The sequence below is a fragment of the Diprion similis genome, chromosome 6, assembly GCF_021155765.1.
Source record: "Diprion similis isolate iyDipSimi1 chromosome 6, iyDipSimi1.1, whole genome shotgun sequence".
Taxonomy (NCBI): domain Eukaryota; kingdom Metazoa; phylum Arthropoda; class Insecta; order Hymenoptera; family Diprionidae; genus Diprion; species Diprion similis.
In genome coordinates, this window is record NC_060110.1 from 8,871,959 (window position 1) to 8,898,434 (window position 26,476).

General features: G+C 40.1%; 1 protein-coding gene across 1 annotated transcript; it reads right to left on the reverse strand.

Annotated features, from left to right (window-relative positions):
* Positions 1-433: 433 nt before the first annotated feature.
* On the reverse strand, positions 434-20,225 carry LOC124407529 (fatty acid synthase-like). Its single transcript, XM_046883762.1, has 16 exons — positions 20,042-20,225; positions 19,627-19,877; positions 16,208-16,439; positions 13,193-13,611; positions 11,245-11,538; positions 9,126-9,336; positions 8,705-8,865; positions 8,240-8,557; positions 7,333-8,122; positions 6,824-7,222; positions 3,180-5,149; positions 2,185-3,007; positions 1,597-2,075; positions 1,250-1,504; positions 752-1,006; positions 434-595 (listed from the first exon to the last, which is right to left on the reverse strand). The coding sequence occupies exons 1-16, from the start codon at positions 20,223-20,225 to the stop codon at positions 458-460; spliced, it is 7,179 nt and encodes a 2,392-aa protein (XP_046739718.1). The 3' UTR covers positions 434-457.
* Positions 20,226-26,476: the final 6,251 nt, after the last annotated feature.

The following is a 26,476-nucleotide window of genomic DNA, read 5'->3' on the forward strand; positions in this document are numbered from 1 at the left end:
AGAAAACATAAGATATCGACGGACCGACCGCTCAGGCAATACGAAGAACACATACAGAAATTTGTGAATCCATTTATTTTAATTTGGGTTACACAACGAATCAATGTTATACACGTGTTATCCTGCGGAGGTGCATCGCACCTGTACGCCGGGCGAAACGTAATATACACCGACAAGTTTGATCTATTAATATCTCATATACTACTTTTCACATGATGGTTGAGGTAATATGGATTGTACTCCTTTATCCTAACAGTAGAACTGATTCGTGTAGAATCTTTACTCGTTCTTACGAACTTGTAGGACTGCTGCTAGTTGGAAGAAACCATCTGAAACAAATTTGGAGGAACGAACTTATACTACTGTCGCGTGTACGAACAAACTTTCGGAACTAATCCGTGTACAACCGGTCTTCTCTCTGTTTAAGTATACATGCGTGTATGCAGAGTTCCCGATTCTAGGATGTTTCATTTGGCTCGCATATTTCGATATCTTCGAGAAATTTTCCATCGATGGCTGCTGCACAAATGTCATCGTCCAACATCGAAACATGGTTGCCTACGGCGTGACGGATTTCGACTTTCTGGCAAGTGATCTGCAAATACGATATCGGTAAGATTTACGAACATTCTTGCGGTACAACTTCATAGCGATTTTGAAACATGTAAGAAATCGTGTGCGATAGTCCACACATTGTTACAGTTGTCAACATTAACACGTCTGCGACAGTGAGATTATTAAATGGACTCACCAGCCCCAGACCGTAGTCTTCTGATATTTCACGTACGGATTGAATTGTTGGTTTTATTAAGGTTATTGGTGTGTTCAGGCGTGATGGTGCTGAGAATTTATAATTCAGGATCGCTTTGATGCGATTGTAATATGACGTACACATGGCTTTTTGGTCTTCGACAGTGAAATTCAAATTTCGATCGGCAGGTACGTTATTGGTGAACGCTGTCATCTTTTCATCCCAGGTGGAACACTTTTTCAACTCTCTGTCCAGCTTCAAACAGAAAAATACCATTGTCTTGACGTAATATAGTTTTACGAAATTATTTTTAGGGATCGAACAGAACGAATTCAAAACTCTTGGAATTCCAATACAAAGTATACACCATTGTTACAATTGTCATTGAACACCAATAAGCTGAAGATTCTGCTAGTCTTGAGATACAACGCTGGCAACAACAACTGTGCAGTTTAGTATGAATAATGCCAGTGCGAAATATATGAATCGAGTTGTTACCACTGCTTTCTTCGATGGATCAACCGTATCCATAAACTCCATTAACAACAGATTTTGCAAGCGAGCCTCGTCATCAACAATGAGGTGTCTAGAGCAGAGAGCCTTCATGTGATCAGGTGAACCATCGATCAAAACTAGTCGACCGCTGAAACCTTTGGACTCCAAGCGTCTCGCAAGCTCAATGGCGACCAAAGATCCAAAGGAATACCCAGCGATCACAAAGTCACGACATCCTTCATATCTGGCTTCGACATGCTGCAAGTTTTGGAAGATAATTGGTGGACGGTGGAACTTTTGCAAAAACACTACACTGATAATCGGTATCACATGTCACAGAAGCCACTTACTGGGATCAGATAGTCAGCCAAGTCCTCAATTGACTTGGCATTCGCAGAAGCTATACCAAGCTGCAAACATGTTGTTTGTGATTTCAATTTACCGGTCAAAGACTGGAATACAGAGTGTGTTCCTTCGATTCCTGGTACTATGAATACTTCTCGTCTTTCATTTTTTGCGCATGTCGATAGAGGGACACAAACGTTATCGTCGTGTTGATCATTTGTTCCCAGAACTCTTAAAAGCAGTTTTACACCCGCCAAGTTTTCAGCGATATTAGGTTCCAGCTCTTTCTCATTTTCGTTTCCTTCGGCCTGTTTCACTGACATTTCCTGCAACTTCGAAAAATTGAGACTACGAATGTCCAATGCTGTTAGAAATACTTCAAATTCACGTTCTAACGTCTGTTTGATTTCAACCGCCATCATTGAATCCATGCCAAGTTCTGACAACGGCGTTTGCAGACTTATCGCTTTGAGGTCTTTGAGTCCTGTGAAAAGAAATTGCGTCACAAATTTCTCCACACACTTGAATTTCAATGAAAAAATGTTCAGTCATTACGAGCAGCCTATCATTAATAGGATGAATGAATGTCATACCCATGATGTCTACGACTGTGGTAAGAATGTCTGCCCCAGCGCCTCCGGACTTTTTCTCAGCAACTACCATACTCGACACTACTGGTGACTCTTGATTCAAAAAAGCGTCGAGTTTTTGCAGACAAGACAATATTCGTTGTTGCAGGGTACCGCCGATAATAACTTCCTTGTTATCTTCCTGCATTTCAGCAACGAGTCCGACATCACCGACGGCTCCCCATTGTATAGCCAAGCCGGGCAACTTCTCTGCTACTCGGTTTTCGCATATTCTTTCCATGATAGAGTTAGCCATCCCGTAGTTCGTTTGTCCCGGGTTACCTCTTCCACAAGATACCGACGAAAACACCACGAAATGCCTGAGTTGCGGGCACAATATTCTTGATAATTTATCCAACTGCTTTGTAGCCCGAGCCTTGACTCTGAACGATTCTTCGAATGATTGTTCGGTCTGATCTTCGTAGAGGGCGTCCTTCAATACTACAGCCAGGTTGAAAATGGCATAAACTGGTCCAAGCATTGCCGCCTTCTTCAAAATGGTCTCGCAGCCCTTATCCGATGAGGCATCCTCCCCTGCTACTATGACAATTTCGACTCCATAGCCTTTCCAAACGTCAATGCGCATACGTTGATACCCAGTTCTTACGCCTGTTCGCGAGGTAAAAACTAATTTTTTGGCTCCGCGGAGCACGAGCCAATCAGCTAGCTCAAGACCAAAGCCACCAAGGCCGCCAAGAATCAGATAACTGCCCTCTTCTGAACAGTAGTAACGAGGCAGTGCGAGAGGAAGGCGAATTTCATCATCGTTACCGGTTTTAACGATCACCTGAAATAGATATTTTGTTTATAAGGACAGCATTGATTGAATCGTGTGTGTTCAATTCTGAAAAAGGTTGACGTATAGTCAATTTCGACAACCAGATGCGGAAATACACGGTTGAAATGCCAATCCGCCTATACCAGTGATTTACTTCAAATATATGGCATGCGAATCGAACCTTTCCCACGTGCTTTCCAGCTGCCATGTATCGAAATGCAGCTTCGACTTGATCCATTGGAAACACGGTACGGACAAGGGGCTTAACTGCACCAGTCTTCATTCCTTCAGTGAGCATTGCGTTCAGTTTAATTTTCAAGTCCGAGGGAGCGTCGAACAAGTTGTCCAAGAGGATTCCATGAAAACTGATGCCTTTCAGAAACTGTTCCATCCCCAGAGGATTGTTTGCCGCAAGATCAAATTTACCGATTTCTAGAAATCTCCCACCCGTTGCTAAACAACGAACAGATGCTTGTAACTTCTCTTCGGCTAAGGAATTCAACACGATATCCACGCCTCGTCCACGAGTTTTACGCAGAATCATTTGCTCAAAACTCGTATCTCGCGAATTTCCAATATGATCGTCATCGATTTGTGGAAATTGTTTTTTGATGAACTCTCGTTTTTGTGGTGTTCCTACGGTTGTGAAAACTTCGCATCCTTCGTGAAGCGCTAAAGTTATCGCTGCCTGTCCAACCCCACCGCTTCCGGCGTGTATCAACACTTTGTCTCCTTCCTTCATTTTGCCACTCAACATCAGCGCATAACAGGCCGTTCCGTAAACGACAGGAACCGTAGCTGCGTCTTCTAAGGTCCAGCTGTCCGGTACCGACCAAAGAAGATCCCTGTCACAGACACATAAATTTGACATGGCCCCAGTCGCGATCATTCCCATAACTGCGTGACCGTTTGAATCTCGTCCGGAGAATTCCAATCCACCTGCGTTTTCTTCTGCTTGTCTCGTTTTTACGGTCACTTCGATAGCTAATTTTCCGGTAGCCAGCATAATGTCGCGAAAGTTGATCGACGAATAATGTATCTTGATCGTATCTTTCTGCTGTCCGTCAGGCTGAATCATACCTTTTACCCACTTGAGTGTGCTTAAATCACCACGCGTTTGCTGATTTATCTGAGCATGGCATACTGGTTTAGGTACCAATGGTTTCATCGGGAAAAACCGGTAGGATCCCCACAATTTTCCTGGACGTAGAACATTGACCGCCAGATCTAGATTTAATTGCTGCGAGTAGAATGGATCGTTTAGAGAGAACCTTGGAGCTTGCGAATCTTGAATCAGAAGTCCTCGTACAATTTCACCACCTGGTTCTCTGCGCAGACAGTTCAGCAATCCCATGAGTCCACTTTCGTAATCTCCTTCGCTTACAAGAAGTACTTGATTTCTGTTACGAATACCTTTCTCTTTTTCCGTTTTCAGAGCAGCTTGCAGACTGCTTATCCAAGTCAATTCATCGTTATCGATTTTTATAATGGTAGTAAACGGGGACAGTTCCTGTTTTTTACGAAGCAAAAGCATTAATTCTTTGGATGTAGATTTTTCAAGAACGATATCGAAGTTTTCACCCACATAACTTCGAACACCATCAATATCCGCATTCAGTAGCTCTCTGGCAAGTATGAAACCCGTGTCTTTCGTGGCTGCTTGGACCTGTTTCAACACACTGGCATTCTTACTGTGCATTAGTTTATGGGTGATAACTAGCAGGGCGTCCGATTCGGTAGACAATTTCTTCGGTTCGGATACTGTAATACCTGCGGGTATTTCATCAACTGCAATTTTGTCGAGTGGGGCAATGATATTTATGTTCGCTTGCAATAATGGTAAGTCATTCAAAACCTTTTGTATCAGAGGTGATATCAAATCTCCAGATGAAAAATTGTCTGCATTATGGAGTAATTCTATGGTTTTTATTTTGAAATTGGAGTGATTCTCAATTGCTATCTGTGTAGCAATGCTTGTAACTACTTGCAGTTCCGTGTCAGCTTTATCGTAATGCGCTACAAATTCGTAAGTCTCAAGAACGGGCTCTCCATGCGTTTTTTTTCGGGAAATGGCATTAGCCTTCAGTCCACGTATTTCTATTCCTCCGGCGACAATAACATCCATGTCTTTGTAAACCTCCACTGAGAATACTGCAACATGACAATAAATAACAATTATAAGAATTTTTGTAGCCGCTCAACTAAATCGATTACGTCAGCAATATGTGAGACGATAAACACGGGCTCCTGCTCAAGCCGATCACCCTTCGATGCTCATTGATTTCGATTTTTGTTTTTTGATGTGTAATTTGTGATATTAAGCTTAAGTACCGTCGCCGATCTCTTCCGTAATATGTGCTTTTTGTGTTTCGGAGTTCTCAAGTACAATAATCTGGCTATTGCTAAAAACCGATATTTTCCATTCAGTGGTATTTCAGAATTTGCAAGGTATATCAACGAAAACAATGCAATCATTGAAATTCCGCTGCACCGGTCCGCTTGCCATCAGTTGATGTAAAGAAGAAAAATTAATTTCACGATAATTTTATGTTTTTGATTTTTTTTTATAATTTTTTTGGCCATAGAAAATGTCATGACGTTACTGAGGTATATTTACGAAATGAAAGTTTGTTGCATATACCTCAATTCTTCGGCACATGTCCCTTGCTTATGGGCTTTTTAAATGTATCCTATAAACTGTAGAATATGCAGAAGCGATAAAGCACCCATTCTCTTGGAACCAGAAGTGATTTTATTACGTTTCCACCTACTCCACAAACGATAATCACCACACCATTTCACAGATCTATAATTTCTAGTGAGTCCGTAAGAGTTATAGCTTCGCTTCAAATAATTTTGTAGAAAAAAACGAACGAAGCTGAAAATCTCCGAACTGGCAACATTTAGAGATCCACTTTTGTTTTAAATCGATTTGCTGATAACCGAAATGTTCTTTTGAATATTTACTCGATCATTTCACAATATTTGTATGTACATACCAAGACGATTCTAGTAAAAGATCATCAGTATGAATTTTTGAACATTAAACAATCACCAAAATTTGACTGCTAAAGCTACAGAACGGGAGCCTGGAAATCTAAAACAAATCGGGCAAGATGCTTATATATAGTACAAAAAAACAAACAAAATAAATATAGTCGTTGAGGTCTAGAGATTTTTTGTGTCGAGTTGAATACCCCGTTCATAGAGACATTTCACGTAAAGGCAGACATATTTCTGATAGCATGTTCTGGAAAATGGTCTTTATTTTCTTATATGTAGTACTACCTCATTGTAGGCGAGTATAAGGGCGGTTAGGAAAGTAAGATTCCAAGGAATTCGTCACCGGGAGCGTTCCTCCACTACTGTCTGGAGAGCTTGGGAATCGCACCTTGGTGAGTGTGTCAATGATTATCACCAAATCCCGTTACAAGAGAATCACAGTTATGTATACGAATTCGGTGTCTAAACACACACGATTCAACGCAATCGTTGATTTATAACGATGAGTCTGCGTTGAAGTTACGGATACCTCAGGTACAAAGGTAGAGTGGGCGAGGCTATAAGACTCTCCCAAGCGGAACGAGGGGGGGGAAATTCTCTTATAACGAAGACTCCTAAAACGATATAGTACTATATTTTATGCAATAAGGAAATTTATCGAACAAAGTTTTAATTACGAAATTACGACAGAAATTCAATTATTCCACGTTTGAAAATAATTCTGGAAAAATTGGAAACACCGAGTTTAAATTCTGATTCATTTTCTGCCGCTTGCCTTGAAGGAGTGCAATATTCTTAATAATGAGTATTTGCCATTCCCACCTTTTTCGTTATCGGGCATCAATCTTAGCTGATCGGCATGCACCTTTGGGTCAATAACCAGCTTCCGAATACCCGTGGGAACCAATAGGCCTCGAGTGTCAACTCCAAGGATTTGTATTTGCAGCATGTTATCCATGAACGCCATCCAACTCCTCTCCCATGCTATAAGACCTTTGGTTTCGTTAACCGATGCCTTTTTCAAGCCACGAAACAATCCAGTATACTGATATCCTCTAAGCCGCAACTCTTTGTAGATATCTTTACTTGTCAGGACAAGTTTTTCATTTTTTTCGGGTAACAACTCGGACCTGATGCGTTCCCGAGCGGCGTTTAAAACAGTACGTACGAGCCCCGTGACGACAGAAGTACCACCTTCGATGATTTCAAATCTACCTGAGCCTAAGAAGAAGGTTGATTTTGGTTATTACATGCATTCATCCAAACGTTCCAAAAGATCCGTGATATCAAACTAGCATGGAATATTCATAAGGAGCATCAGTCATTCTCACCCTTGTGAATCGTAAATTCGAGGTCAACGCTACCCTTTTTCGGAATTGTCGTAGCTCGGTGAAATTGCACATCTTCAAATATCACCGGAGTTCCGGTAATTCGTTGTGCTTGCATCATTGCCAATTTTTCCCAAATAATTGTCAGGTAACCAGTTGCAGGTACCAAGGTTCTCCCATCAATTACATGCCCTGACATCGATTCAAAGTCCTCATCACTGAGGTCTACACGAACGACTCTCGCTTCAGTGGCGAGTTTCTCTAGCTCTCGTTTCATAAAGTAATAATTTGCGACGTACCAGTCTTCGGAATGGTCCCAACGTACCAAAGGAGAAATCATGGGAGTCCCACGGCTGACCGGATATTGAACGTCGGGGTACAATTCACTCAACTGTGCATTTAAACCGACTTCAAACATTTTTCCAACGGCGACAAGTAACGATTCCAGGTAGTTGTCAGTTCCACCTTTAGTCAAAGTAATGTTGATTTCGCTCATCGGTAACCAATTATGCGCTGCCATCCCAATAGTTATTGCATTTTTCGGTATCAGACATGATGCATTTTCGAATGTGATTGGGTTCAATAAGTTTTCTATGCAGTATTCAGCGGAAAAAAGGCGATCCAAACTGTTATCGCACTCACTCCTTTGTATCCATTTGTGGCTACGCGGTTTTGGATCCGGAATGACTTTTCGCAAGTAAGTCAGTAATTTCTGACCTACTGCTGCGATATTTTGACGACGAACATTGGTGGAGCTGGTGTAGGACTTATCTTCAACAATTTCATCACACGCCTGTAATAAATTATTTTTGATTATTGTTCACGTCTAGACCATGATATCTTCGATGAGAATGTGACGTTCAAATTTCGGTTCAGGATATCTTCGAATTGGTTGTTTTTTATGGTTTACCTGCAGCTTCGTCGAATCATTTTTCTTAGACTTCTCTTGCTCGTTAGTTGTGGAATTCTGAATATTGTTGTTGTAAAAGACATCAGAATTTGGCATAGACAGATGCATCCAACGTTCATGATTACACCCAACCTCTGCCAAAGATTCGGAACTTTCTCCACTATTTTCCAATACAACTCCTTTGAAGTATGCCACGAGAACTGCCTGTTCCGCAGTCAAACAGCCATCGGCGTATGCACAACCTAACATTCCAACTGAAGACCCAATAATATAATCCGGCGCAATTCCTAAGGCTGACAATACATCAACTAAACCAATCTGGAAATTATCAAATATGCGTATTCAGTACCAAGGTTCCTTTTCTCTAAATTACTATATCAACTCTGGTAAAACACTATCATTTAACTAGAAATATCGATGTCTTCGCTAATCTTATATATTTAAAGCAACTGTGAAACATTCTACCTGTATTGCAGCGTTACCAACAAGCGAGATTGTGATATCGTCCACAGTCTTCGGATCTTGGCTGTTAAAAATATCATAAATATCCACACCATGAGATTTGAGAATAGCGTCGCACTTTCGTAGAGTCTTGGCAAATACCGGGATTTGCAACAGACTTCGACCTAATCAACGTGCAAATTTGAATCAGTTTGCATCTCATTGTGCGTTGCGATAACAAAAACTAACATTCATACGAGTATTCGTACTGAGGTAATCGATTCCGTGAATGCAACTGGCCAATTTTACTGAAGTTTACATTCAGATAGCAGATACAGAAATTCATGGTCGTACGTATCCAAGGATAATATAATGAATTTTAATGTCATTTTTCTCGATTCTGTAATGATTTTATATTATTTTTTGTATTTTCTTCGAGACTTACCAATTCCAACCCACAGAGATCCGAATCCAGAGCAAATCAGCGTTGTCGACAGTTTTTTACCCGAGTAATATTGCACATCTCGCACGTTCTTCCGCAATACACCCCGGGGAGGAAGTATCGTGTATCCACGGTATGGATGGCCAGGAATTTCTTCAGCGTGTATATTGTGTAAAAGACCAATGTATTCCACATCTGCTGGTCTGCTCTCGAGCTGTTATCGTTGGATTTTCATACATTTAATGGCGTGATGAAACTCATTGTTGCGAAAAAATCAACGATTCCTAACTGCACGAAGCTAAGCATTGCAGAGTGTTTTCCATCGTTGAGAGATAGAGATATAGGAAACAGAGACAATCTACGTAATTTTCACAATCGATGTGGTTTGTTATATACATGTCCATGTTTTTTGCAATATGTTGAAGATCACTTATATGCATTACGAGGTTGAGCGTGTGTAAGTGTTATGTATAGCGTGCTTGTTAATCCGCACAAGTTGCGGATGACCGAGCGATACAGGTGAGGATTAAGCAGAGTGTGAAGAAAACAAGAGCGAAGCGAAAGCAGTACGTATAGAAGCGCAGAAAGAGTGAGACGTCCGAGATTTTTCAGAAAACGAGTATTCGTTAGTGAGCGCGATTAATGTTGTGATTTGTGAGTCGTAAATGGTGAGTGCGTATCCCTTGTTTATTTTGATTAACGCTTCTTACTGTTATTATTCAAACATTAATGTTCCCGTAATATACCTATAATTGATCTTGCCGGCACCCCAGCATTAATTCTGTCTTAATTGCTCTAAACACTTCCTCTTCATCCCACCGAACTCTTATGGGTTCAAATTCTTTTTTTCGTTTTTAACAGATAACTGGATCATTGATCTTCGATTAGAACTAAGTGTCCACTTTTCCATGAAGTCCCTCCTATCCTTCGCTATTTCAGATTTTCGTCAGAGGAGTTTTTGAGTTTTTCACAAAAATGAAAGTTTTACAAGTGAAATTGAACTGTATTGATCGGGTTCATTGAGCATGCTGCATGCGTCTATGCGTTTGTATGAGCTAATAAGGTAATATCGGTGCAATAGTAAATTGTGCACCAAAGAGACAAAGAAGGTCTTCCTGTGCCGAGCGTAAGTTTGTGTATGATGCAATATGAGCCGTAGGCGGGCACCTACGCCAGGCGAAGACGAATATCGCAAATAAGCTAAGTGAAAAAGAGCAGTTTGACTGTAGTTTCTCCGTTATAATTATAACGACTAGGCTTGTGGCGTGGCGCACAGTGGTCCCAAATTTCGAGAAGCTGGCCAAAAGTCGAAAAAAAGTTGACCGATTTTGATTCTGTGAAATGGATTCTTCTACTGAAAGTAAGTACAATTAATATATGTCACTCTGAATCAATGTTAACAATACGTCGGACAGTAAATTGTTAATAAAAGTAGTCTTTTTTTCTTACTCCCGTTCTAAAAAGTCATCATAAAAAAGCAATAAGTCACTTCAATCAGATGCCGCTTGATAATCAAATGGAAGTGGTCAATTAGACATTCCTTTGGAATGAATTGAAAAATTAGCTGCAGATAGCTGCGGATTCGGCTTTTGTCATAATTTTTATGCTGTGATGTGTGAACGCGGTTCAATCGCGTATTTCACTTTCCGTTTTGCATAGTTTCTGCTTCAATAAGGCAAGTTGATGGAGAATTGATAAAACGATTCCATATTATATTACTGGTAATTTCTTGTGGTTTTGAAATAAATTTACGCACATTTCAAAACTACTATTATTTTCTACTATTTATTTTACACTATTCATTTCAATGAAAAAATTCTAAAATATTCTTGACACGATGAATAATAAAGCCTTCAAACTCTAACTGCTCTGAGTGTTTCCATTAGAAAAAAAAACATATTGTTTGTAACGCATGTATAAGTACGTAAGCATATTTTATCTCGATTATTGATAATTTTCTCGAATATGTTGAAAAATATTTTGGTGGGAAAAAAGAAATTAAAATACGCCCGTTGCTCGGCGTAGCAGGCGTTAAACTCTAAAAACTGTCACTTTAGTGCCGTTTGATGCGTGAAAAAACGCAAAAATCGTACATGCGTTACAAAAAGAATATTATACGTACGTCGTCTAGCAAAGTGTTGACAGCTTCCATTGTTCGTCCAGATATGACCACAAGTCTGGGCATATCGTCATCAGGTGAGCCATTCCTGATCTTCTCTTTTGTATTCGACTTCAGAAGTATGTGTGCGTTACCACCTCCAAAGCCAAAAGAGTTAATACCAACGTAACCACCGTCCCACGGCGTTGGTTCAGTGATAACTTGGATGCGACCAGTTTCCAAAGCTTCGATTCCTTCACGTGGATGATTGTAATTTATGTTCGGTGGAATGTATCCACTCTCCATCGCAATCACAATCTGTAATTGATGAATTTTCGCGGTTAGTATGCTCAATCATGATGTTGTTTTCTTGTTTAAGGATTTAAAATTATATGAAGAAGACAAATGGTAAGGGAAAGCTCTTCAGCATCTATAGAGAAACTAAAAGATTGCTGGCCATTCGGTCATTGGAAATTTCATTGTACGCTGCCTATTCATGCCCAAATTTTTCATCTTCCGTTCCTTCGTAAGTATCCTTCCTGGTCTCAGACATTTTTTTGTCTGAAACATTTTATTGCATGGATATTTTTTCATCTGGCACGCTACTTCCATCTGACCACTTTTGCGTCTCAAGCTGTTTTTTTAAAACATACGACACCGTTATGGTTCAGCTTGTTCAGCTTGGTTCAGCCTTTCGACTACTACAGATCACTTGATCCCTAATTTATTCTGGCCGTTGGGGTGAAACAATAATCTTTTACATTCGGACTAGTTGGGGTTGAACGAACAAATACCCAGACGAAAGGGTGGTCTCGACGAAGAGAGCTCAAGTACAAAAGTTTCCGGACGAAGAAGTGTCTTGGAAAGAGAAACGTAGGTATTAGATTTTTCTTGTAATGAGCATGACATTTAGGCGATTTAATTAATACGTTTAAGATTCATTCCCTGCAACGTAACAAGTGTGACGTGCTCAACAATTTTTTGATTACGGGCGAAAATAGGGTACTCTGACCAAATGAGGCAGGTTCATAATTGGATGAAAAAGAAAAATTTGTACGGCAGTTTTGACAGCGGAATGTTTTCATTTTACTATTTTAATAGAACAGGAATAGACGAATATCATTTGAATATCCATAATCATACATTTTTATCTCAATTGCTCCACTTTGGGCCAATTTTCGTTACCCATTTATATGGATGGATATAAGATTGAATAACGATTGAAACGGAAAGGGGATGAAAAAAATGTCATTCAATGTGTGTCCTTTAAATTCTCAGAGATGCCCTTTTTTTGCCTCAGCCTACGTTTTCTGGATGGATTTCATCCGAAGAGAAAAATACCTCGCGAATAAAGATCATAAATTATTAAATGATAATTATCAAGTTTGCAGTTCTTTTTAGTAGACACTACGAATGATTTTATAAACAGAGACACGACTCTGAACTAGAAATTCTTTCCAAACCTCAGTCTACAAATTCAGTTTCACCAAAAAGGAGCCACTAATTTTTAGGGAAAAAACAAGAATAAATTTTGTTTTGTGGAACCGGAAAACACACGAATTTTTCGTTAAACATTGAATTTCAAACGGTATATGCTTTTTTTGTGGTAAAACCAATATTTTCCGGAAAATTTCATCTCTTTTCAAAAAGAGAACCCTTCACTTTCATTTTTTTCACAATTCACCTGATGGTGAAATTTACAAAATCATTGTACGAAGTACAAACTCATGTGCATAGAAATGGAGAGTAACTGATTTTTTTCGAAGATCAATAGATTCGAAGGGCTATTATTCAACAGATTGTCATGACTCAACACATCCAATATGATATGAGTTCAGCATATCAATCAATGGTTCGAAATATTTTCATTGAATTGAAAACCGATGTATATAGGTTACAGTAATTTGAAGTTGCATTGTAAGAATTTCGTTACAGGAATCGATAATCGACACGACACCACCCCAGACCATACCTTGGCTACAGAGCAGAGGCCACTTGCTGGTTCGCAATGACCCATATTCGACTTGACTGAACCAATTCGTAGCGGAGTAGTTCGATCGGTGCAGAATACTTTGTCGATAGCCGCGATTTCCGCAGGGTCACCCACTACGGTTCCGGTGCCGTGTGCTTCTAAGAAAGCCAAGCTCGGCCGTGGGACTTCGCACTCCGCGTAAATTTCTTCAAGTAATCTTTGTTGAATTGCACTCGATGGAAAGGTGATGCCCTCTTCTTTGAAACCATCGCAATTAGTTTTGGTGTGCACGACTTGTGCGTAAATACGCTTTGCATCCTTCGATTTCTGAAGGTAGACAGCACATATGGCTTCACTGCGGCAGTAACCAGACGCAGCATTGTCAAACGACTTGCAGCATCCGTCAGCAGAAAGTGTACCTGATAAAATGAAATTCTCACTGAACAAATTGATGTATTATCACTTGGGATATACGAGTATTGGATACTTGCAATAGAACGTCAATTTTTACTCGGGTATACTCGGACAATGATGATTCAGTTTTGAAGTTATTGAACGTTCTCACCTGAACACAGTTATCAAAAGTACATCTTATTCTAGCTGTGTATTTCGAATTCCAGTCGTATTGCCGGTTTTTCACTATTCTTTCGAAATTTTCTTTTCAGAGTTGCAGTCATCCAAATGCTAAGCTTTCTTATTCTGTGCGAAACATATTTATGGGTAATTATAGGCAGGCCTGCATAATTATGCGGACTGATAAACAACCTCACTGCTGCTTCTGAAAAATATATTTCGCACCCATTCCATACAAAAAGTGAAAACCTTTTCAAAACAGCAATTGCAATTTCTTACAGGAATTGTTGATTCTTTGTTGTTATAGTTTATGGGTCTTTGACGACTGATCTCGATGACTCATGTCTGAATGCTCCTTGAGAGGACCTGAGACTGTGATATGTTGCAAGTGAAAGCTGGGCTGGCAAAAAATTAGTCCTATTTGATATTCTGATGACTCACTTATAGATTAGGTGATAAACGACGGCAGGACCTCAAGATTACACGCGATTCCCAGTGGTTTCACGCGATTTCATGAGATTTTGAATGATTTCAATGATAAACGATTTGAAGCGATTGCAAGCGATTTCGAATTTAATTCTAAGTGATTTGTGTTTGGGTTTTGAATGATTTCAAGCAGTTCACAGGGATTTCATCGGAAGTTTGACCGGTTTCTAAGGATTCGCTTGATATAATTTCGTTTACGATTTCAAGAAGTGAACAGTTTCTCGTTCTGAACTGAAATTGAATAAAATTGGTAAAAGCAATATATTGTACGATTAATAATCACCAAAGAAGTTTTGCGAATAAAATGCAGTACCTCATGAAAGCAGCGCGACGGAGTTCTCGCTTCATATAGTTTTTTCAAGATTGTTACGTAATGTATGATGATTAGGGCAACTTTCAGAAGTGAATTTTGGAAGAATAGTAAAACACCGATATATTGTTGAATACAGCTACAAATTAAAATGCATCATGCACAGATAGAATAACCGCCCTAAAATTCATTTAGGCATCACGAGCTGCAAGTTTCAGCTCAAGAAAACACCTCCAAAAAGTTAAACTTTATCCGTGCTCCGTATACCTGATTCTCTGGTAACATTACTGTCGATATATGACAGAACAAATATTCATTCGCGGAAATTGACATCAAATTGTTTAATCAAACATTCGGTGTGCCTCTCATATAAATTATCTCGAATTATGAGCAGCGTTTTTTGGATTGAGATGTTTTGCCGAGCGATGCAATCACTGTCAAATACTCTTAAGAATCGATAACACCGCAGCTATTTCTTATGTGAATCGAGAACGCGGCATCCGGTGTAAGCGTCTGAACAGTTAAGCGAGAGAAATTTGAATATGGCACGAGACCAGACATACCTGTACGGCTAGTTGCATTGTACGTAAGCTCAAAAATGAATTTTGAAGGCGATAGAGAGGCGCGATTAGTTGAATCATAAACTGACTTTGCGTTAGCGGACCTTGCCCTTGACGAGATTGTACGAGTAGATAGAGTTTTTGAGAGCCCGACATCGACCTGTTTGTCAATAGGGAAACGTGGAGCGTTCGATCCGCATTCCTTTACCATCGACGCGATTTACAGTATCACGGAAGCCTTATCTCGTCTACGTCTATCCACCGTCCTGACTAATTCCGTAAACCTCGCAAAGAATTAAGGAAAAAATAGCATACGGAATAGTAGTGAATCCGGAGTGGGCGGTACAGCCTTGGTACGAAGTTTTTCAATGGATGCTCGTTTTACAGTCAATTATGTTCAGGCCTTACATTGCTTTGTTAATTTCTCATAACACGAAAACTCATTCGATTTGGCAGAAAATTTCCGTGGTAGCAGGGAGATTATCAGGCGAGCATTCGACGTGAAAGATACTCCAGAAAGCTTGACGGAAATTATGAGTTTATCGCTTCGGGAGTTCTCACTGAAACAATATAACGGATTGCTACAACGCTGGTGGACATTTTGCCAAAGAAATTCGATTCACCATACCACTGATCGATCTAAAATATTCTCGAATGCCTGAGTGAAGATAGGCGACCGGTGCGTGTTATGGTTGTGTAAACACTCTTGGGTCTGTAATATCTCGTATTGTCAGGCCGGAAGTTGGACCAGACTTCACCCTGAGAGCGTCGAGTCCGAAGCATGATCATACTTGGGACCCAAGAATCGTTTTGGATTACATTGAAACCTTTTTTAATTATTCCGTTTTATAACGAATGTTCGGTTACATGCAAAGCAGCAGCTCTGCAGTGATATCTCAAAAGAACCGAGAAAATACGTTCGCGCGATTCACCTCTAGTGTCGTCGAGAACACCTTGTCGCGCGGTTTCGTCTCAGACGCTAATCAGATGTGTCCAAAACTATGCTCGGCCGTAGCGACTTGTCAGAAAACTGCATATTTATCTCAAAATTTACGCGCAGAAATTGTTAGACATAACTTTCCATACCAAGAAGGAAGAATTGCTGAGATATTTCTGGGCGGAGGCAGAGGTTACACCCTGCAACAATGGCTGCTTCACATTCACCAGTTCTGATTGCTCTAAACGCGTGATCTAGAGCAAACAAGCTGGAACTGCACGCGGTGTCCACAGCGTAGCTTGGTCCTGTACATCCCAACCATTGAGAGAGTCGATTAGCCATTATGGACTTGCAGTTGCCCAATAAACCCAGTCCGTTCACCTAAGAGATATTCACATAATAGATTTTGTTGCGGCGCACAATAAATGTATTATTATTTCATCGCTTCATTAAGTTATTGTCTTTACACTCTATTGATGTATTTTCAGACAATATTTATCAAGATCAGCGGTCGCCGATCGCGCTAAGTTTGATGTCGTCGCACTTTTTTATACCGTGAACAGAAGCCGCTTTTATACAGTCTAAGCGTACGTCATATATTGAGTCTTGAAAATTGAAGATGTACGAAAATTCTTGATCGAATTGACGATTTCCACGATGTTGGAGATCTTACAATTGGTATATTTCGGCTTTTCGTGCACCGATCGTGTTGATATGGGGCTCGATTGAAAGCTCTACAAATCAATAAACCTATGAAACTTGTCAACCGTCGAATTTTATCGTTAGAGGAGACATGTATGTTCCAATATCTTTGCTGGTGTACGAATATGGACATCATACACAGGTGTTTACACGTATATATCCATATGCGTGAGACGTTGGTAGCAGTTGAGGCTGTGCTGCCACGGCAAACAGTCAGTCGTTCAATATCCGTCGTAGAAACTCACAATAAATTGCAGCGAGTGACGACTCAAACTTAGGAAGTATTAATAGATAGATCATTATCATTTCATTACAACTTGGTTTTCTTGCTCTTCGAACCATGTTGGGAAATTTTCTTGCGTGTACAAATTTTGACGACGTATAAGAAACGCTGACGGCTCACTTGAACAGATTTAAGGCATAGCATTGACATACAGCGCTCTTCACAAATAAGATAAGCATTACATTTACTCCTTATTTAGTCAAACGCCTAGTTATTTTGTTTCCGGGCGTTTAGAATATTACTGTGTTTCCGACTAGTTATGTAATACAATGAGAGCATGAATTCCGGTTACTTAGCCAATTCTTCAGCCCATTTTCACCCAATAATACCAATATAGCCGACCAATTATACAATGCCAATATCAGTGTTATCACTTTCCTTTTTGCTAAAATACACATAGCCTAGGAAATTCGTCACACCGGGGAGGTTCTTAGAATGCTTTTCATCGCAGTAAAAGATGGTGCGATCGCCCGGTCGGGACGCGCGTTGATGTTTCAAATGAAATTGGCGCGATCGGCGACCCGTGATATTGATTTTGTTCCGAAAGCGTTTAATTTAACCAGGATATTAACGCATGTGAAGGCTTTTACAGGTCAAGACATGTAAATTTGCATTCACCAATTATCTATGCACATTTATGGCATTTGAATAGTGATGGTAGCTATGAAAATCAAATGTTTGAACTCTGAGTTCCCACACATGCCCATATATGTAGTCCAAGCGTATGTCATGTATCTAGTCTTGAGAATTGAAGAAGACCGATAATTCCCGATCGCACCGACGATTTCGGCAACGTTGGAAATCTTGCAACTGGTGTATTTCGGCTCTCCATGCATTGATCGTATCGATGTGGGGCTTTATTGAAAGCTCTAAAAATCTATAAGCATGTGAAACTTGTCAAATGTCGTCGAATTTCATCGTAACAGGAGACAAATATGTGATAATATGCTCACCGGGTAGACTAGAACGCTTCTATCGTAGTAGAAATTAGTGCTTCCGGTTCGAGATTTTGCTAAATATGGTTCCGCCGAGAAATTTCGAGAGAACGGGAGATTTCGTCGCTTGGATATTGGACGGTAAGCACTCCTGATATTCTTGCGATCACATTTCGAGATTAGCGAAATAAAAGCTTGCCGAATAACGGATAGCTAGTTTGGATTCGCGTTGACGACATGTGCTTGAAATTCGTTTTTACCGATTCTCTGCTTGATGACCGAAGCCTAATTTTCGGGTATTTGAGTTAAGAGGAATTTCGTTTGCTGAGAATGTTGAGTGGAGTCACGGTTCCCAATTGCGTCTGTTTCGTGTGTAATTTTCGTACAGCCCAAATTCAGCTGTACCGGGTCGAGTCGCGTTATCGTAGTTTGCAGTGTCGCCTCTTGTATAGATCGCGAATGGTCAAAATGAAGTGTTCGAATCGGCTGACAGATTGTTTTAGAATTCAGAAAAAGTCTTGAAATCTGGATGCATTACGATTGCGTTTGATTGAGTTTGCGTTTTGTAATTCACGACAGAATTCCGATCAAGATTTGCGTTATAGTGCGCCGATTTAGTTGGCACTTGCGATATGCATTTTGTTCGCGGTTGTACCGAAGCTCCGAGTCGAATCGGCACGCCGCGCGTCGAGAAACTAGAGTAGTTCCAGTTTTGTAGCGATTATCGTTTTGTTTGAATACGATCAGATTTGCATTTGAGATTTGAGATTTTTATGAGGCGTCAAGTTGAATCCAGTCTAGGTGGCGAGCTAAATGCTTGATGGGTTAGAAGTTGCGTAGGTTACGAAAATTAGTCTGTTATTTGATTTTGGATCGCGCGGATCGAATTTTAAACGATTTCGTTTCTTTTTTTTTTGTTTCACCGCTTTTACAGAATATGTTATTTTACTTAATCTTATTCTTTTCAAATAGCGTGTCGTTGTCTCCAAAATAACTCTTCCCCTCTCCGCGGTACTGAGCTACCGAGGATATTAGCCGAGGTTTAGCAAAGGTAAAGATTTGGAAGCATGTTGACCGTGCCAGGCACCCAAAAAAATTAGGTACTCGACCGTTCTCAATCTTGCCAATTGTATAATTAGGATGTTCACCAAAGATATCTCATGTAATTTTCAGACATGCATTCATACTTCAATCAGTACTCTATTTGAATTTGGTGCTTCAGGCATGAGTGGCCTGTCCTGGTCATTGATGAAAAATTCATTTTTACAGAAAGAGAGACTTCGTGGTTGAGCTAAAGGTAGCTACAGCTACCTCAGCGTTTCTTAGTTTAGTTTTTGGTACTGGCTAACTAGTCTATTCATGACATATAATATTGGGGACTGCTATCTGTGGCTACGTGACTTTCACTAAGAGGGGTGGAAATGGTTGTTACAAGAATGAGGATAAAAGTATTCACTTAAGAACATGCAGCGTGAGAAAAATATTCTGTATAAAACGGAATTTCGGAAAAGGTAAGTCGAGGTGTAACAATATCAAAATGCCATGATCACTAGCGAGTTCAAATTTATACATCTTGGCGTGCGTAAGCTTTTTTTTGCCAAGTTTCAGGCAATTCTCTCAACTCTGCTGTGGTTTTTATTATTCTGACCTCCAATGTTGTGTAGATCCATTTTTTCTCCGATTCACTGTAGCAGGTGCCGACGAAAACACCGGTCCGAGTTCCACGAAGTTGCCGCGGATTAACTCCAGCGTCAATAATAGCTTCGTAAGTGTGTTCCAACAGCATTCTAGCCAAGGGATCCATCGTGTGAGCGTCCTTCAATTGCCAGCCAAAAAATTGTGCGTCAAACTTGTCAATATCGCTTATCTTGCCAGTTCGGTGAGGAATTTCTGAATTTTCTGTAAATAAGAGTAAATTTAACTGGGTGGATTCAAATAAAATTCGCAGGAAAATACTAGAACATAAATTGAATCTGCTGTACTGTATTGAAGATTTGGAAATTGGTTTCACTGAGCTGCATTACACCTTCTGACGTCTCAATCGCATATGTATAATGCTTTACCCAATTGCCAACGGCGATCGTCATCGGTGATAAGGTCCATCTTGTTGAAGAGGTTTTCTTTAAACTGCGTCAAATTCCGTGACTCCGGGAACCTCCCCGCAATCCCAGATATCACTACCTCGTCACCCACTTTTGGAAACGGCAATCCATTGCACCGAACGTCGTTGGAAATTTTTTCCGACATATTGCTACTTCTGTTAAGTGAAAAGTACTTTCGTTAAGAGTTTGTCAAAAACTTCGAAGTAAACGGGTCCCACTCGCAGACTGCCCTTTTATTATAACACTGGATTCCCCCCACCAAGACTGACGACTCGCGACACGTTTTACGGTAACAATAAATTAACTGAACAGTTCCGCTTCTCCCCATAATGCACGGAGAATATATAATTTTGTATTTTCCGGTAGAGTCAATTACACGTGAAAGAATATAATAATCAGCTGAGAAAATTCATCGAGCCTTGACGTCATGACACATTATGATCCTTCCAATATCTTATTGTTATAAGTAAATGAAGCATATATATGTTATTATCTCAATATTTGAGCGGTAATATGAATGGATTTGTACGTGTTAAACCAATTGTTGTTAACTATCAACCAAATAATTTGTATGACTACGGCATAATTATATGCCCAGGCTTGAACAATAATCCGTATCAGTTTTTGGAATATTAGATATAAGTCAAGTAATAAAAGGTGTATTGAAAATTAGTTTAGTCGACTATGATAATTTAATTAGAATTACAAGTCGCTGCTAAAACTGCTATACTCTGCTACGCAATGCTATAATCAGCATTGTTCGTCAATCACCACGTGAATTAATGTTATAATTATATTCACGAATAATCAGTGATTACACAGCTCAAAAAAAAAAAACAACATAATCGTGAATTCTTTGTTCTCGAACACGAAAATTCACAGAAAAAATCAATGCAGCAAAAACTATTTTTTGTCAAGCTGTGTAGTATTTTTTCAATAAACTTTAGAGATTAACCAAGAAAAAATTGAATTTTTCATCTTAATATTGATTTTTTAAGTCATACATGAAAATATCGGTGAAATAAATTATTGAATTGATTTCGAAAAGCTACTTCTATGGTCGTTGACGTCAAGACCACTCAAATATCAGGGGCAACCAAACCACTGTGGACCAGTATCATCAATCAAAATGTACATTCATGGGCCGATCCAACGATTTTGTCGTTGAAAATGTTTTGGAAAGGTTGGAATGACGGTCGAAAAATATTGGGAAAGTGTTGGGAACGTTGGAATTGTGTCGATCGGGAGTTGACCATTGATTGTTCGTTGGAAGCGCGCTGGAGTTCAACTACCGACAAGTTGAGTGAGTGTTGAAAAACCATTGGACAGCCGATACCCGGGGCAAAATGGATACGTTACTGACATAATTCACTTACCGAAACTTTGACAACATTTTCTTATTATTTTTTAAAGATAAATTAGGTCAATAAAGTTTTCAAAACTCAAATCTAAAAGCTTAGAAATAAAGCAACCGCCATTTCTTTTTCTTTTTCATGGTACTCCATCGAGTCCTGATCTTTCCCGAGTACCGTATCGTATGTCCAACATATTTCCAATGCATTCCCAACGCATCACCGGCTTCGGGATCGGTACCAAAGCGTCAACGTCTCCAACGCTTCCAAAACACTTTCAACAGATTTTCAATGCTTCTCCGATGTCTGGCATCTGTGCATACCCAACATATTTCTAATCCATGCTCAAGGAAATAGTCGTTGGAAAAGTGTATTGAACTTGAAAGAAGTTGACGTTTTCCGAAATCCTACCTTCGTTGACATCCAATGACTTTACAACGAAATATCAACGGTTGGAAACACGTTGGAATACCATTAGGCAGGCCCATCAAGGTATTATAGTGTGTTCCGTAGGATATGCTAAAGGGACTTGGTCTGAATAATAAACGCCACTGCGGTCAAATATGTACATTTTTTGTGTATAGCGATCGGGGTTAAGTAGAGTACAGTGGATTCCGAGGTACCTTGGAGGGGCCCACGATCACGTGTACCACAGAACTCCATCCCACTCATGTCTATATTACTATGCCTTTGACAATATATCAGACAAAGTACCTTATTGCGTCTTTTCATACAGTACTGCTGAAAAATATTAGGCCTGGAATCACGAGGTCTGGGTTGTTTCTTTGCATGCACTAAGGAGGACATGTGGCATCAACTGAACTGGGTGTCAGGGTGGTTGCCCACGGCCAGGCCCTCTAAAAACACCCGACTCAAAGCAGATGAAAGAAAGATTTTTCAGAGAACGGTCGTGCCTTCGGCATCTATTCCAGCTTGTTGGATAATTTCTGATTCTGTTATAATTTACCAATGCTGATGTACAGTTATTGTTCTGTGGCAGTTTATCACTGTGTGTCTGTAGTCAGTTGTGTGGTCGAAACACAATATGGCTCCCTTGCGGAGGTGCACCGATTGCGACATCGCAACGAAGTGTTGTCCGAAGTTGTCTACCGGCCAAGGACTGTCACCATTCTCAAGACGTTGCAGTCCTGTAACAAGCTAGGCGTTTGCCATCCGGAAAACCTTCTTTGCCTGGTGACCTGACCCAGTAGAAAGGGCTGTTGCGGCATCACAGCGCATACCGTTTACTGCGACAATGTTGCAATTAAGTTTCTGACTTGCGGCGGTTTATCCACCCTTTCATGTACTTGGATTTCACCTGATTTTGTTCAATAAATTAAAAATCGTTCATTCATTGGCTTCCTTGGGCCTTACCCTGCACTCCGCGAGGGTTTTCACGCCTCTGCAAGTTGATGTTCGTTCTTAGTTCGTCCAGACAATAGCCGTATTTTTTTCATCGACTCAATTCTTCATTTATTCCCGAATTTCTACTATTACGATGTAAGAATAAATCACCATCGGAGTGTTCGCACACATAATTAGGTTCATAGTTCAAGGTATTGGCGAATGTACGATAAGCTACGTGTATACTAGATCGTTCTAAACGAAAAGCGAAGTCTAGCAGTAGGTTGGGAGGCATTGTATTCTAATCTGCCTTGTGGGTCTTGCACACCAAAAACACGATGGATGCTCACATTTGATAGTGTTGACGTTATACCCAATTGATTTTCACTTTTGTCACTACATTATATAGGACACGATGTCCAATCACCCAGAACAATTGCCTATATGAAGCTTTTGAGCAAGTAGGTACCCGATGACGTTCGTTTAAACCAACAATTTCTTCCTAAACAAGTTCATTTCGATAATATATCGAGAAATATCAGGTTTCGGCGTTTACTCACCCTCACAAGAAATGTTACCGGCGAATTATGGTACGGTAGTAAAATACCCGATGACGATTATGTAAACAATTAATTGTGTCTAGAATATGTAGGTAATTTATATCACACAGGAACTATTCAAATATCAACTAACGCTGGAACAGGGGTAGGTCATTCAGAGAAACGATATTACATATTTCCCTATAGTCGTAGGCATTCCAATCAAGCGTTAGCTAACATAGGAAATTAACGTTTTACTGAACATGTTAATGTCTATTAATAATAAATAATAGTTTTTATTGAACGAATTAGGAACATGTTGATCGGGATGTGAATATGAATGTGTTAGTTAACGTTATAAATTAGTAGCGGGTAAAACAAGCAAACGATGCTATTCCTTATTACTAAGGGTGGGCTGCAAAAATTTACAAAAAATGCGTTAGCTGATACTTGAATAGCTCTATGTTACATATTACCTAATTTATCGCGAAATTCGAAGTTTTTATATACGGGTTATATGCCTGGTACGACCACCTGAAATATAACTTTGCGTGAATACGGTACCTTTTATGGGAATACCGACTAATGCTAAGGTCCGCGCTCGCCGCACTACCGACCGACATAGATGCTTAAGGGGAACACCGCTCATTCGGAGAAATATCGGTCAAACGTCTTACCATCAAGACTACCACGATATTTCATCGGGAAGGCAAGGACGATTGTTGATAAGATAGGTATTTACGGTAAATGACATTGAGTATAAGTTGTGAGTTAGTAATCCACGTTGACTAAAGATTACTAGGAACAGCCAGCTGAATAGATTATTTTCAACATTCTAAAGCTTGGTGCGTCAAGGCGAGGGACGATGGGGGGAAAGGCACAGAAATTTTCCATCGTCACGATTCAATGACGATTCCAAGCTCCACAAGTGAGTCGACCAACGTAGGGAACTGTAATTACTTCCGCAATCACTGTGTCCTTTTGTTTGTTTCTACAGAATAACTGTAGCATAGGTGTCTTGAGCAATCTTCCGTCAACGTACTCAGGTATAAGCGTGAGTAGTTGACGTTAATTTATCATTTCATTTTTCATATCGTTCATGGATCTATTTATTTATGTAGTTTAATGAATGCTGGATCGAAACATGTTTTTGAGACCTACCATTGATTACGTTAACTAAAAATGTATAAAGACTGCCAGCCTAATAGGACTTTCCGTGACCGAGAATGAACGAGATGAATTCATCGTTGAGCCGTACCCTGTGCGTCACGCAACTCAAGTTGGTAAACGATCGGTACCGGAAGACGAGAATTAATGTATAACATGTACCCAGATGGATACTGCGATATCGGATATTATTTTGACTACGATATGACCATCGATTGATTGAATTCATTCCAGGCAATTCATTTATCAGCAAAATTCATCAATGTTAATAAGGGAGAGATTCTTTCAATTTGAAGCTGTGTCTCTTGATCCAGTACTCGCAGCGTATCTAAGATGATGCTGATGAATTCCTTTTGCGAAATTGAATCAATATGGAGCATCAACGTCGTGCTTCGAGTATAATCTGATATCTTCGGAATTTTCATTGGAAATCCAAGGAGGTTACTTTATTTTGGGCCGGGGTGAGAATGGGACCAACAGCAAAGGAATGACGACGCAAAGACCAGCAGCAGGAAAATGGAGTAAACACGTCTTTCGTTTTTTGGCTGTAACTTTTGATCCGTTGCTCGCAGCGTATTGAGACTGCGCGTAATCGATTTCTCTTGCAAAATTACGTCGGAATAGTGCCCTAAAGAAATAATTGCAGCACTTTCTGAAGTGGTCGAAATTTTCCCCCAAAATCCAAAGGGGTTAGCCTTACTTCTTCCGCGATTTTCGGAGCCAAAAATTTTTCGTCTCCGAATTAATTGGTATGACCGTTTCTTGGCTCATTGGAACTCCAGGAACTCAAAAAACAGATCAGAAAAAGCGTAGGACCAACAGCAGAGAAATGACGATAAAAATCCGCAGTTTTTCGGCTGTATCTTTTGATCCGTTGCTCGCAGCGTATTGGGACTGCGCTCATTCGATTTCTCTTGCAAAATTACGTCGGTATAGTACCCTCAAAAGTTGATTGCGGCACTTTTCAAAGTGGTCGGAATTTTCGACATAAATCCAAAGGGGTTAGCCTTGCTTTTTTCGCAATTTTTAGAGCCAAAAATTTCTGGTCTTCGAATTGATTTGTATGACCGTTTCTAGGCTAATTGGAACCCCAGGAACTCAGAAAACACATGAAAATGAGCGTCAGACCAACAGCAGAGAAATGACGATGGAATTCTTCAGTTTTTTCGCTGTAACTTTTGATGCGTTGCTCGCAGCGTATCGGGACTGCGCTCATTCGATTACTCTTGCAAAATTACGTCGAAATAGTGCTCCAAGAATGAGATGCAGCACTTTCTGAAATGGTCGAAATTTTCGCCCAAAATCCAAAGGGATTAGCCTTACTTCTTTCGCGATTTTCGGAGCAAAAAATTGTTCGTCTCCGAATTGATTGGTATGACCGTTTCTTGGCTCATTGGAACTCCAGGAACTCAAAAAACAGATCAGAAAAAGCGTAGGACCAACAGCAGAGAAATGACGATAAAAATCCGCAGTTTTTCGGCTGTATCTTTTGATCCGTTGCTCGCAGCGTATTGGGACTGCACTCAATCGAGTTCTCTCGCAAAATTGCGTCGGAAAAGTGCCCTCAAAAATTGATTACAGCACTTTTCGAAGTGGTCGGAATTTTCGATAAAAATCCAAAGGGGTTAGCCTTACTTTTTTCGCAATTTTGAAAGCCAAGAATTTCTGGTCTTCGAATCGATTTGTATGACCGTTTCTAGGCTAATTGGACTCCCAGGAACTCAGAAAACGCATGAAAATGAGCGTCAGACCAACAGCAGAGAAATGACGATAAAATTCTTCAGTTTTTTTGCTGTAACTTTTGATACGTTGCTTGCAGCGTATTGGGACTGCGCTCATTCGATTTCTCTTGCAAAATTACGTCGGTATAGTGCCCTCAAAAATTGATTGCAGCACTTTTCAAAGAATTCGGAATTTTCGACGAAAATCCAAAGTGTTAGCCTTGCTTTTTTCGCAATTTTTCGAGCCAAAAATTTCTGGTCTTCGAATTGATT

What these genes read in the sequence shown, in the direction of transcription:
- LOC124407529 (XM_046883762.1), bottom strand. Translation starts at nt 20,225, where the DNA reads ATGTCGGAAAAAATTTCCAACGACGTTCGGTGCAATGGATTGCCGTTT. An exon ending in TCAACACTTTGCTAGACGAC is followed by an intron (nt 9,337 to 11,244) that starts GTACGTATAATA and finishes CAACGATAACAG; the next exon opens with CTCGAGAGCAGACCAGCAGA. An exon ending in CTGGAAAGCACGTGGGAAAG is followed by an intron (nt 3,008 to 3,179) that starts GTTCGATTCGCA and finishes TATCTATTTCAG; the next exon opens with GTGATCGTTAAAACCGGTAA.